The 12,793-nt window shown below is 40.2% G+C and overlaps 1 protein-coding gene across 2 annotated transcripts in view; it reads right to left on the bottom strand.

Moving 5' to 3' along the window:
- Nucleotides 1-1,630: 1,630 nt before the first annotated feature.
- Nucleotides 1,631-12,793, bottom strand: part of LOC143297272 (alpha-2-macroglobulin-like protein 1) — an 83,487-nt gene continuing 72,324 nt past the window's right edge. For both annotated transcript variants that reach the window (XM_076609525.1, XM_076609523.1), the window contains exons 34-40: nucleotides 11,776-11,859; nucleotides 10,448-10,556; nucleotides 9,394-9,507; nucleotides 7,148-7,251; nucleotides 6,237-6,312; nucleotides 5,650-5,796; nucleotides 1,631-2,492 (exon numbers count right to left, since the gene is read on the bottom strand). In XM_076609525.1, coding sequence (XP_076465640.1) covers nucleotides 2,338-2,492; nucleotides 5,650-5,796; nucleotides 6,237-6,312; nucleotides 7,148-7,251; nucleotides 9,394-9,507; nucleotides 10,448-10,556; nucleotides 11,776-11,859 — 789 coding nt within the window. In that variant the 3' untranslated portion in view covers nucleotides 1,631-2,337. The remainder of the gene's footprint in view (nucleotides 2,493-5,649; nucleotides 5,797-6,236; nucleotides 6,313-7,147; nucleotides 7,252-9,393; nucleotides 9,508-10,447; nucleotides 10,557-11,775; nucleotides 11,860-12,793) is intronic.

Here is a 12,793-nt window from a genome sequence, read left to right as displayed (position 1 = left end):
GGATTTTTCAAAATAATTTGGCCAGGAAACAACTCATTTTTGGATTCTTTTATGCATGCTACACTCAAGACCTTGGTTTACTGTCTTGTCCGAATAACTTAGGTCCAGTCCACCACACAAAGGACTTGTGGAGGGTGTGAGAAAAATGTGGCTTGTGTGGGATTTGACCCCTCAGACAGATAATCTGACTTCTAGGAGGATGCATTGCCAGTAGGGCATCACTCACAATTACAGCCAGAAACTTCTGATAAAATTAGTGTGGACTCGCTTATCATTTCAGTGTTCCACTTAATAACAGTGTGATGGAGAGAGAAGTTTCTGTGCTGATCTGTCTTGCAGATCTGGATGTTGAAACAGCTGTTGTTGCATTATATAGATATCTATATTGTTGGACACTACTCCAGTAAGGTGTCAGACATGTACAAAAATCTGTATCTATCAGTCTGTGTACACACACACACACACACATATTCAAAGACCCTGTATATTGGGTCTTTGATATACTGGGCAACCCCTCAATCATCTTGCAAGGGGAAAGAATGCATACTTCTCTTCCTGGAGGGCAGGAAATTTGAACTTCTGTAATCAGTCTCTGTAAACTGCAAGGGTGCCGGAATTGTAATCCTGTGACTTTTCACATGTTGCACTTCTCTGATACTGCATTTCCACGTCCCTGACATCATTCCACTCTAGGCAGGAGCCGCTGGAAGACAGGATGTAGAAAATCCCACCTGATGGGGTTCAAACCCACCTTCTCCCAGTTGTCAGTCTGCGACACTGACCACTTTTTGCCACTGTGGCTGTTGCTCCAATCTGTTTTTAGCTTCACTGTTTGCATCGCTGTGCAGCATGCAACTGTCTGAGGAGTGTGACAACAGCATTGTCTTAGTTTAAAGCTCTAGAAGAATAGGGAAACTCGGACATAGTGTGCCCCTGCTCACTCAACTGGAGATCACTCTAATGTACGTTTAATATATATTAGTTTTAACCAGGCAAACAAGACAAAATGCACACACACACATACCCACCAATTCCAAACACGCACAATTCAATCATTGAAATTGCATGCACACATCTGCACACTCACACAGCCTTCACAGTGATGATATACTTGTGTTCACTTCTCAGTTGTGACAAATATGTCTGCGTGACATGACCATGTTGCTTTTCAAGACCACACATCCTGTGGTCTAAGTGATCAGAAGTGCTTAAGTTAACTTGTGTGCTTTTCATATCCTGATAGGCATTATTCACTCAGGATGAAAGTGTTGTTGAGCACTGGTGGTTATTTTCATATGCTACTGTGTGCGATATATGTGTGTGTGCATGCATCTGCATCAAAGAGGGTTCAAATGTGTTGGTGAATGAGAGTAAGGCACAATTGTGCTATCCCTTGTCCACTGGTCTATTATCAATACACAATAACAAACAAATAATGGTGGATGCTGAGAGCAACAATGGGTGGGCTGTTTGTCATGTCTGAAGATTGGCTGGGCTAAGAGCCATAATCTGACATTAGCCAGCAAGTAACGTCCATTTTTGTGAAGATCTTATACAGCGCAGAAAGACAGAATGTTGGAATTATTGTTTCGGATGCATACTGATCACACACACACACACACACATAATGTTAATATTTAAAAATTTTAATCATATATTCATAATGATAAAGTGAAAAAAAATGCATAATGAGATAGGGTGTTTGGGCTGGAAGGAAACATTGCAACCAGAAAAAAAGTGGTGTCTGAATATTTCCACTTTTCAGGGAGATGTTTGTTTTATGGATGTTTTAACTGAGATTTAAATGTCATTCCAGAGTCAAACATGAAACTAATATGTAGTGTCTTTTTTTGTTTAAACTTTACTTAGATATTTTTTTGAAGAAAAAAAAAAAAGCAACTGTATTCAAAAGCTAAAAGCAGTTACAATGCTATTTTAGACACTGTTTATATCACAAATAATAAATAAAACAAAAAAGCCACAGTGCATGTGTACAAGGTGATCATATAAAACTTGGGCATATATTATCACGACAATACATGATATACAGCAGGAAAAGGCAATGTCCATATCAGGATAAATGGATGACTGAAGACACAGTCCAGAACACAGTCTAGAACACCACAGTACTGTAAAAACCAAAACAAAAAAAACAACCATAAGCAATACAAAGGAAATGTGTTGGGCACTGACGACTTGCGTGTTTTGCTTTGACAGCTTAAGTAACAGTTTGATTTATAAAAAGATCAAACAAATTATATTAAAAAAACACACCAAAAAACACCACCACCATTGCCCACGTTAAATGGGTGTGTATGCAAACTGGTGGCGGGAGACTCAGTTGATGCGACATCGCCGCTGAGCCTTCCTGGCCTCCTTCTCCAGTCTCCTGTCTCTCCTCAGGTTGAAGACGTACGTCCTGGAATCTACTGTCAGCACTTTGTCCTTCATGTTCAGGTTCTCTTTCTGGGTGACGATTATTACTGTCTTCTCTGGAAAGAAAAAAAAAATATATATATATATAATCTGGGGTTATAAAACAACACAAAAAACCCCAAACACCAAACATTTTTTCTCTTTTGTTCTTAAGCAAATAATTGGTTAAGAAATTGGGAATTGATTTGAAAACCCCTTAGGCCCCTGAGAGTCGCAAGAGCCAGTGGCTTATCTGTGCCTCCCCTGATGGGAGCTGAAAACTGACTGACTGGCCTGAACCGTGCACACTGTTTTTTGGCTGTCAGTGTACACTATGATGGTGACTGAGAAGGAACAAGTCTGGCCTTTGAGGACTGTGCATATGCATTCTCTCACCTTTACAGACTGGCTTAGCTGTTCTTAGGGGGGGCAGGGGGGGCAGGGGGGGCAGGGGGGGCAGGGGGGGGGCGGGGGGGGCAGGGGGGGCAGGGGGGGCAGGGGGGGGCGGGCCAGGGGGGGTGGAGGGGAGGTGGGGGGGGGGGGAGCTAGAGGGGGAGAGCAAGAAAGCTGAAAAGGAGTGGGGGAAAAAAAAAAACACATTAAAAAAAAAAACAAAAAAAAACTTCCACTTTTTCCCCCCCTTCCTTTTTTTTTTTTGTTTGTTTGTTTTTGAACTCCTCTCCATCTTCTCTTCCTTTTTCCCTCTCTCGCACGTGGCCAAGGCACTGTCAGGTCTGCACACATGTTAACCTGGGAGAACTTTTTTCTTCTCCACCCTTGGCCCCTAAGCAACAGGCACTACCTGGATTTGAAGCCAGGTACACCAGGAACACTCAGATTGTGAACACCAGTGTTTTAACCATTAGGCTGTAGCACCCATTGAGATATTAGGTAAGAAGAGATATATATAGTTAAGGTGGTAGGAGTTTCAAAAAAAAAAAAAATCTTTTCCCCCTGCCTTCCCTAACACCTATGTAATTGGATTATTGGCAGGCTTTTATTTTTTATTTACTTATATTTATAATTAATATTTATAATGTTTACTTATATAAACTGAGACCGTACTTGTGTGTGTTTTCAGGTACAGTGCAGGCTTGCGTCAAGATCAAGTTGAAGACCATGGAGCAGAAGAACTTTGTAGTACTTCAAGGAAAATGCATCTGTCTCATATCAGTCCCTCAAGTTAAGATTGATCATATTCAGAAATGTTTGAAAATGTCACTAAAATACTTTCAAATCAAATAACAGGTTGATTGATAAAGAAATAAATGTAAGAAACAAAGATAAAGTGATGTTTCACTGAGCAGTTTAGAACGGTGTGTGCGGGGTGTTGTTGCAGAGAAGACATAAGTACTATTGTTATCTATCGTCAAGCAAGCCTTATTTCACCAATTCTGACATTTTCTTTCCAACTTTATTTCAGCAAACATTTTTGTAAATACTTCATTTTTTTTTTTTCTGACGTCATTGCAGCAATCTATTCTCACATTCTGAAAACATCACCTTTCTGGCATTTCTCCATTCCTTTCTTCTGACATTTTGGCTTCTTCCCAAAGACATTTCAGTGAACTTTTGAAAACATACCATACCTCTTGGCTTTATGGCTTAATAATTAATGTAACCCCTTTCCTTCTAAAACATAATTGCCCTATACATTGTATTAAAAAAAAAAAAAAAAAAAAGGACAAGTAAAATTTGCATGACAATGTACAAAGCAAAAATTAATTAGCACAACACAAACATATGTTGCATCAAAACACATCCCAATCACATTACTTGAAACCAAATCTGATTACTTGAACCATGCAACCACAATACTCGGCTCAAATCACAACACAAAAATCAGTCTCACTGTTTCTCTTCACACCACCTCGACAATATCGCAGAAAAACAGAGCTCCAGACAACATCAACAATATCACTGCGTGCTATCCAGTGCGATCCCCAGAGACATGGTGTGTACAGCAGACTGCTGGATGTGGACACACCCACACCTCATTCTGACCAGCACCTCAAAGGGCTTCATCAGTTTCTCAAGGAGTCGCTTTGAAAAATCCATGTCCACTACACCAACTCTGCTAGGCAGATGCCTGACCGGCAGCATAACCCATTACACATAATCACTATCAAGCCACACACCACACCCCTGCAGAAGCTTCTTAGGCCACAGTCAGAAACTCACTCCTGCCCAAACCTACAGAAACCCACCCTAACAGGCCTCAGCCAGGGCTGTATTTCTGGTATCCTGACCCTTCAACAACACACCCCTAAGCACTGGGCAAAGTCAGCGGCACCACAGTGGCTTACATGAAGAAGCAGGGTGGGGGCTGAACCTCTCCCTCTGAGCCAAGAATCTACAGTGTTGGTGCCACAAATACGGAGTCACCCCTCTCCTCCAGACACATACCTTGCAAGTGCAGTGTCCTGACAGATTCCCTGAAGCTGTCCACCACATGGAATGGACTCTCAAGGAGAATGTGTTTTGTCAAGTGTTGACCTATTTGCCACCAGATCCTGCAAGAGAGTCATGACGTATGCCTCCCGAGTTCTGGAAACAAGCATGGGCGGTAGGATGCCCTCTCACTAGACAGAAGCAGTGTGATGGTGCATGGGTTTCCACCATTACCAGTCTTGTTCAAAGTTAATGCTTCCAAATAGCTGTCCCAATCTTTGTGCCCTGACCTGATAGCCCTCTCTCACCAAGTGTCTCTCTATGCCTGGATCTCTCCTAAGTCAGCTTCACTCTGTACTGCACTCAACTATCGTTTCAGCTCCAAGTGCTTGTCAAGTCTCGGGTTGTAACACCAACAGTGATTCCCTCTTTCTCATGAGGTACCCCAGAAGAACTGGCCCTTGGACCTCTGCTGTCCTGAGGTCATCAATCACTTTCTGCTGTTTTGGACAGAAAACCTGAACCACCACCACCAGTGGGAGGATACGGGAGTCTTTGTATTAAAGCATGCATCACCTCTACCACCACTCCCAATGTCCAGCTGGAGAGCTTTTGATGCACAACTAAAAAAAAAAACAAAAAAACAACAAAAAAACAAATCTTTACCAAGTCATTTTATGACAAATGTTCACCTGCAACTTGTTTACCTCCAGTGTCATGCTGTTTTCTTTGACAAAGTTTACATAAGAGCCGTTATCTAATCCTGTTACACATATCACTTTTTTTCCTTTTCTTCTCTTTCTTGTAATGTGGTTAATGAAAGGATCCAGTCCTAGCACTTACGTGGAGGGTCCAGCACAGAGCACTTGCATCCTTCAGCCATACGGATGTTGGCAAACCACTTGAGGTCCCGCTGTTTCTTGCGTGGGCGGAGGTTGGCCTTGATCTTCAGGGAGTACTTCCTGTTGCGTCCAGCATGCGCCTTGTACACTGCGTAAAGAAACAACAAAAAATATATATATAAATACATTTGCGCACACAAAAATAGAATAATTGCAAAACAGAAGTGTTTATAAAAACAAACTGTGAAAAATATGGAGGATCTTGTGGTTTGAACACTGGGTTCATAAAAAAAAAACCACACACACACACACGGGCACACATACACACACACACAAGTAGAATAACTGAAACAGAATTAAGGGTTTATCAAACAAGCTTTTTCTAAATACAGAGTATCTTTCACTTTAAACACTGGGTAAATAAAATGCACATTAATTATAAAAGAAGGGTTTACCAAAAATAAATAATTAATAAACAAAGCTGAACATGGAGATGTTGTCGCTGCAACTAGAACCAGGACTTTACTAACTGTAAACCTTTGTAACTTATCCATTGTTATAAAAATCATGAGAAGAAAAGAACTGTACCTGCAGTGGAGTTGCAGACAATTTCTCTGTAGTTTTTAGGAGCCTTCTGCAGATCGCAGATAGGACAGTTGGGTCCCTGAAAAAAGGTCAATATATATCATCACTAGAAAACTGTTATAAGCTTAAAACTCTTATACTATCGTTCATATTCAAAACAAACAAAAAAAATTCCTTGCCCAATTCTCTTTTGTATGCAGTTGTACACAAAAATGCACAATCTGTTCAGGCTGCAGCTGTTTTTCTTATTCAGATCTCTGTTAATTTATCTTGTTTATGAGCAAATGGTACACCATAAGCCTCCCTCCCTCACCCCCCAAAAAGTGCTAAAAGTTAATGAACCAGCAAGTTTCTTTACACATAGTACAGATTCACCATAATGAAACATACATTAGCAAATAATGCTCATGCTTTGGTCATTCTTGCTCACAGACACATATATGCTGACATTTGTGTAAAGTACAAGATTATTATCCTCATGGCCAGTCCATTTGAGACTGCAGACACAACACAACACCTGTTCTTATGCAGATGGACAAATTAATTTCCACACAAGCTCTGTTACAGCCCAGTTTTTAGGGTAACAAAACTGCACATGCATGCTGAATACACTCTTAGCCTTGTTTACTGTGTTCAGGCAACGAGTACTTTGTTCCAGTTAAACACACACCCAATGCTTTAAAATAAATGACCAACTTTTATCAGAAACAAAACAATCCCAAGCGTAATGGGAAGTGGTTACTTTTCCCCTTGATTACTTTATCTCTTAATGGTGACCCACAGATGTGCCCGGTACTTTTTCTTTGTTTTGCTGCCCCATCATCTGCACTGTTTCAGTGGCATTTCTCCCACGTCGCTTATACAGAGTCCCCCATATTCGGGTTTGTCTGTCTCAGGATGTGTCAGGTACTTACTGAAGGTGTTTGTGGTGTACTTGGTCCCTGCTCCACTCTGGGCCCTGGTTCATTCCTTCCACTGCTTCTATCCTGTCCACCCCTGCTTGGCAATGCTTGATTGACTGTGTGAATGCATAAAAATATATAGGAAATCTATTAATTTCATATACTTATATATAGCACCTATCTACGGTTAAAGACTAAGCTCTGAACACTTTACACAGTCATTTGCGCAACTGGCTGCCTTCCCAGGAAGCACCGACTGACAGCTGCCTTCTAGGCACCCACCATTTGTCTCTCCTGTGTCATTCAGTCAGGCATCATCATTTGTTCATTTCCTGTGTCATCTGGTCAGGCTTCAGTCACATGTGCATGACAGACACACACACACACACACACACCAAATATACTAGAGTGGATTTTTAATACAGAACCTTGATATCTAGCTCTTGTTGCCTTCTTTTACGTGTGCTGAAAGCAAGGTGCACACGGGACCACGGTTTATCATCTCATCCAGACCACTAACACAGCCCTAAGCTGGCTGTTCCCCCCAAAGGGTTCTGTTGTATGCATGCTAACTGGATGGCCAATGGAGTGTGTGGTGTGAATCACCACCTTCCCCTAACCAATTATCACATTTCCTTGCCAACAAGAACCTTAACAGATGGAGTGCAACTCCATTTACTGTCAATGACAATGCAGCACCTACCATTCCAAGCTGACAGCAAGCTTACTTCCAATTAATATAATATACTGTGGTTAAAAGGGAACTGTACTTATTTAGTGAACTTTCCCCAGATATATGAGGGTCCTTCACAGAAAAGTAAAAATATTTAAAGCCCGACCTTGAAAGTTGTGCCTCCATTAATCAAACTTATGTGGCCAGTCTTTTATCTCAGATAACAGACTTTGAAACAAACATCTGATTAAAACAACAACAAAAAAACTACAAACAAGTTGTTTCTATGCACTTGTGCGTATGTGTGTGTGTGCATAATACAAGAGGGAAACAAGTGCAAAGTAACATTTTTCCACGCAATATTCTCTTGCTAAGAAGGTCTTACTCTCTTGATGTTTTCACGTTAACAAAAATCCTTCCACACACCATGTACACCATGTCAATGTACACCGAGCCAACAAATCATGTTTCACAAAACGAAATAGAATGTCAACACAAGAAAGAGACAAGGCCTTTGAGATTTCACTGTATCTAACATGTTAAATTTTTTTTCTTAAATTTCAAAGCAGATATTGTAGCTGGACACTTCAACTATGTATGCACTATCAATATACTGTATAACGGTACAAGTACTAAGGATAAAAAAGTAACTAATGACCAAGAGAAGAAAAGATGAACAATAAGCGTCATTAAGAGAACAAATAAATAGAATAACACATTTTAGATGCAGGGAAGACAGGTTCAACAGCCGAATGTTTAAAGTGTTTGACTTTCAATCTGAGGGTTCCAGGTTCAAATCACAGCAACGGCACCTGGTGGGTAAAGGGTGGAGATTTTTACGATCTCCCAGGTCAACATATGTGCAGACCTGCTAGTGCCTGAACCCCCTTTGTGCATATACGCAAGCAGAAGATCAAATACGCACGTTAAAGATCCTGTAATCCATGTCAGCCTTCGGTGGGTTATGGAAACAAGAACAAACCCAGCATACAGCCCCCCCAAAAGTGAAGTATGGCTGCCTACATGGCGGGGTAAAAACGGTCATACACGTAAAAAGCCCACTCGTGTACATTAGAGTGAACGTGGGAGTTGCAGCTCACGAACACAGAAGATGATGATGCAGGGAAGAGAAGACGCCCAGGCATTTTAAACAACCAAACAGACCACATCAGAATGGAGTGGAGACCTTAATGATAGTGCAAAAAAAAAAAGAAAAAAAAAGTGAGGCTCCTGGTTTTATTTCACAAGGACCATGATATTTCTTACTCGCTCAACCACTCTATCAAACCACTAAACCTTGAGTGTGGGTGCAATTCTTTCAGACAAGATGATATACAGAGGTTCAGTATGCTTTGAAGGGATGTAAAACCCCCACAACACAAGTTATCCCTGACAAAAACCTTTTGAAAGACCTCTCTGACATGGAGACAAATATATATGTGGCAATGCCCCTCCTCCCCACCCCCTTCCCATGGGAAGAGCAGCTAGAATTTCACAATGTAAAATCTGTTCTGATATGCATGTAATATGATCAAAATACTTAAACATAGATTATCCTATTTTGAAGACACATAGTAATACTCACGATTTATTCTCCGCTGGAGTATTACTCCATCAACAGTAGCAGGAGCATCATAGGGAATTTCTTCTTTCGTTCCACAAGTTGTCTTCAGTGCATAGGACTTAATGACTGTCACATCTGCAAAAGCAAAAAAAAAAAAAGTGTAAAAAAGAAAAGAAAATGAAAAAAGTAATAGTCTCACAAAACATACAGACAAGCTACATGGTGTTGTTATACCACAAGATGGGTTTAAACTTGTATAACATGTCAATATAAAACTTGGTACAAAGTAAAGTTATCAAACCCTCGGCCTGCCTCGGAAATTAAGGAATTTTCACAAAAAATAAGTAGGTGCAGACAAAATATTTTAGATTAAATTCTTTACCAACACAGGTGAAAGTATGTATTTTCTGAAATGAAAATAAAATGACAATTCAGAGAAATAAAAATTATGGATAAATCAATAGGTGACCCACAATTATTTTTCAAAAATAAACATTTGGCAAATCTAAAGCTACCAATCTAATAATGCCCAAACACATAAAAAACATTCACAAAACAGATATGTAGCAGCAGTTTGGGAAAGACATGTGTGGCAGTGGCAGGGAAGTTAATTATCCAACATTCCTGACCAGCTTACATGGCAGTTTAAAGGTTAACATCTAACTGATCAGAGATGATTTCACATTAGCGCTAATGATGAAAATTAAGGATTAAACTTCGCCCCAAACACAAAATCTGGAATATGTTGCTGGCCTGTTTTTTCTGCTTCAAGCACAGCTGAGATTCAGCATTTATTTCCAGCAACAAGCTGCAAATGTCTTTTTTTTTTCCATAGCTTTTTTTCATATAATTGCTCATGTATGGTTACGACCCTATAGTTACGTCACCATCATTAACATGATTGTTGTCGTCGTTCCCCATCTTTCTCTTTTCTTTTTCTCTCTCTCATTTCTCTCTAAGATTTGCACTAGGAAAAGACAACAAAACCAACTCCAATGATAAAGGACATATTCTGATAAAAGGGGGAGAGAAAATGTGGGACTGCGATAAACTGTGGGCTTACAGATGCACTCACCTTTTTCATAGTACTGGTAGATCTGAACCTCTGCTGGTTTAGGGGAACTGACACGCAGGTCTTTGTCTTGTTCCACATCCAGTGCAAGGCGTCGAGTGCGCAAGTCCAGCTTCAAAGGCAGAGAAGGGGAAGGTGTAGGAGGGGTTGGGGGTCACACTAACCATTGAGATAATAGTGGCTTTTCTGATTTTGTTTTTATGTTCTAAAAACGCACACTTCTACCTCCCTACACACACACACACACACAGAAAGTGCAAAAAAGGGCAGGTAAGTAATCTTCCTGCTGGTTTGCACATTTCATTCTATGCAGCTTGTCAGCAAATCCTCAACCAATTATGTTGATCTACAGTATGGTATTGTATTGTATTTCTATTTTTATCACAACAGATTTCTCTGTGTGAACTTCGGGCTGCTCTCCCCAGAGAGAGCACGTCGCTACACTACAGCGCCACCGGTTTTGTTTTTTTTTCCCTGCATGCAGTTTTATTTGTTTTTCCTACCGAAGTGGATTTTTCTACAGAATTTTGCCAGGAACAACCCTTTTGTTGCCGTGGGTTCTTTTACGTGTGCTAAGTGCATGCTGCACACAGGACTTTGCTTTATCATCTCATCCAAATGACTAGTGTCCAGACGACCACTCAAGGTCTAGTGGAGGGGGAGAAAATATCGGTGGCTGAGCCGTGATTCCAATCAGCACGCTAGGATTCTCTTGTGTCCTAGGTGGATGCATTACCTCTAGGCCATCACTCCACAGTAACGCTCATTCTAACAGTTAGTTCTATAATCTGGTGCATACTACCATTGAATCATTATATTTCAGATATGTTCTGAGTGCACAATGACATTTCAAGTTCAAAGATGCCAACCCCTGTCGAGTGTTTGCAGGAACTATCAGGAAATTTGGTAGGAACATTTCAAATTTGGTAAAAACACTCAGACTCTGATCCACATCAGCATACGTATAGAGGCTGTTTGACTGAGATGCCACTTGATTTTGCCACCTTCTCTCTTGTTCAGGCAAACAATTAAGCTGACTGGTCCACTTAATGCTGTTTCAATGTAAACACGCACGTGATTAGCTGAGCATCATCACGTGTGACCAAGGGTAGTAGTGACTGCCCTCGCCTTGTGACTGATAGGTCAATAGCATCTGGGTAACATTATGACAGGAAAGCGTGAACTCGTCTGAACAATTCTGACGTTGGCTTAACGTCAGAACAAAATGCGATCATGCATAAAAAAAAAAATATAGCAAAATAATAACAGTTGGCATCTCTGCATGTTAGGCTACCATGAACACACACCTTTCATGCAGTATTGTTCATTACCTGGTCCAGGTAGAAGTTAATGACTCCCTCCTCCTCATCAACTTCTTCTCTCTCTATGCCCAGCATGGGGTACATGCTCTTCAGCTGCAACAAACCAACCAACTAAACTGCAACAACTGACAAAACTGTATTGTATTTATTACATTTTTGTCACAACAGTTTTCTGTCTGAAGTGAGGCAGGTGTGTACGCGGTCACCTCAATTTCATGTAGTGAAAACAACACTGAGTTTAAGTAGGTGTGTTCCATCTGGTCTTAAATTGGATTAATTTAATTAGTTAAAGTGCAACATCAATTTATTTTAAGTTGTTCATAGCCAAGCCAGCCACACAGGGCTATATCAGAATTGGTTTTTGTTTTTTTTTTAGACTGATTCCATGGGATTTAAAAAAAAAAAAATTTTAATTTAAAATAAAATTTCAAAAAACCTGGAGAAGAAAATTACACACAAATGAATTCATACACATACAAATATAGACCTAGGACATGCCTCTGACACAGACCATTCCATCGATTTTTCACCAGAGGATATATAGAGAAAAAAACCCATCTAACCCAATATTAACAGAATTATACTATAAAAACAAAACTTTGTATAACAGGCAAACAAAACCAAAAAAATGCAAACAGGCAACTCATGTCCTAGTGCAAAAAACATACACAATATGGTTAGAATGCCCAATTATGAAGTAAAAAAAAAAGATGACTGTATGTCACTCGGTTGCCCAAGTTCACAAATATGAATATGCAGTAGACATGTTCACCTACCTTGATCTGCATATGTACAATTTACCCACATCGCTTAGCACAACTTTACATAGGCACTTGCCCCATATACAAGGACCAAGGCATGGTATGTGTTATTCATCTGAGGCTGAAGGAGCATACCGCAGGCAAGTGGCATTTCAAACAGAAAAAAAGTTAAGTCAATACAACCACTCAATTACATTTTGATTCAATCTGTACACACCTTGTACCTATCACACACTCAGAAAATTGTTTGGATAGTTTGATCTGCA

The sequence above is a fragment of the Babylonia areolata genome, chromosome 22 (assembly GCF_041734735.1).
Source record: "Babylonia areolata isolate BAREFJ2019XMU chromosome 22, ASM4173473v1, whole genome shotgun sequence".
NCBI classification, from domain to species: Eukaryota; Metazoa; Mollusca; class Gastropoda; order Neogastropoda; family Buccinidae; genus Babylonia; species Babylonia areolata.
This window is presented reverse-complemented; position numbering and strand designations above follow the sequence as displayed.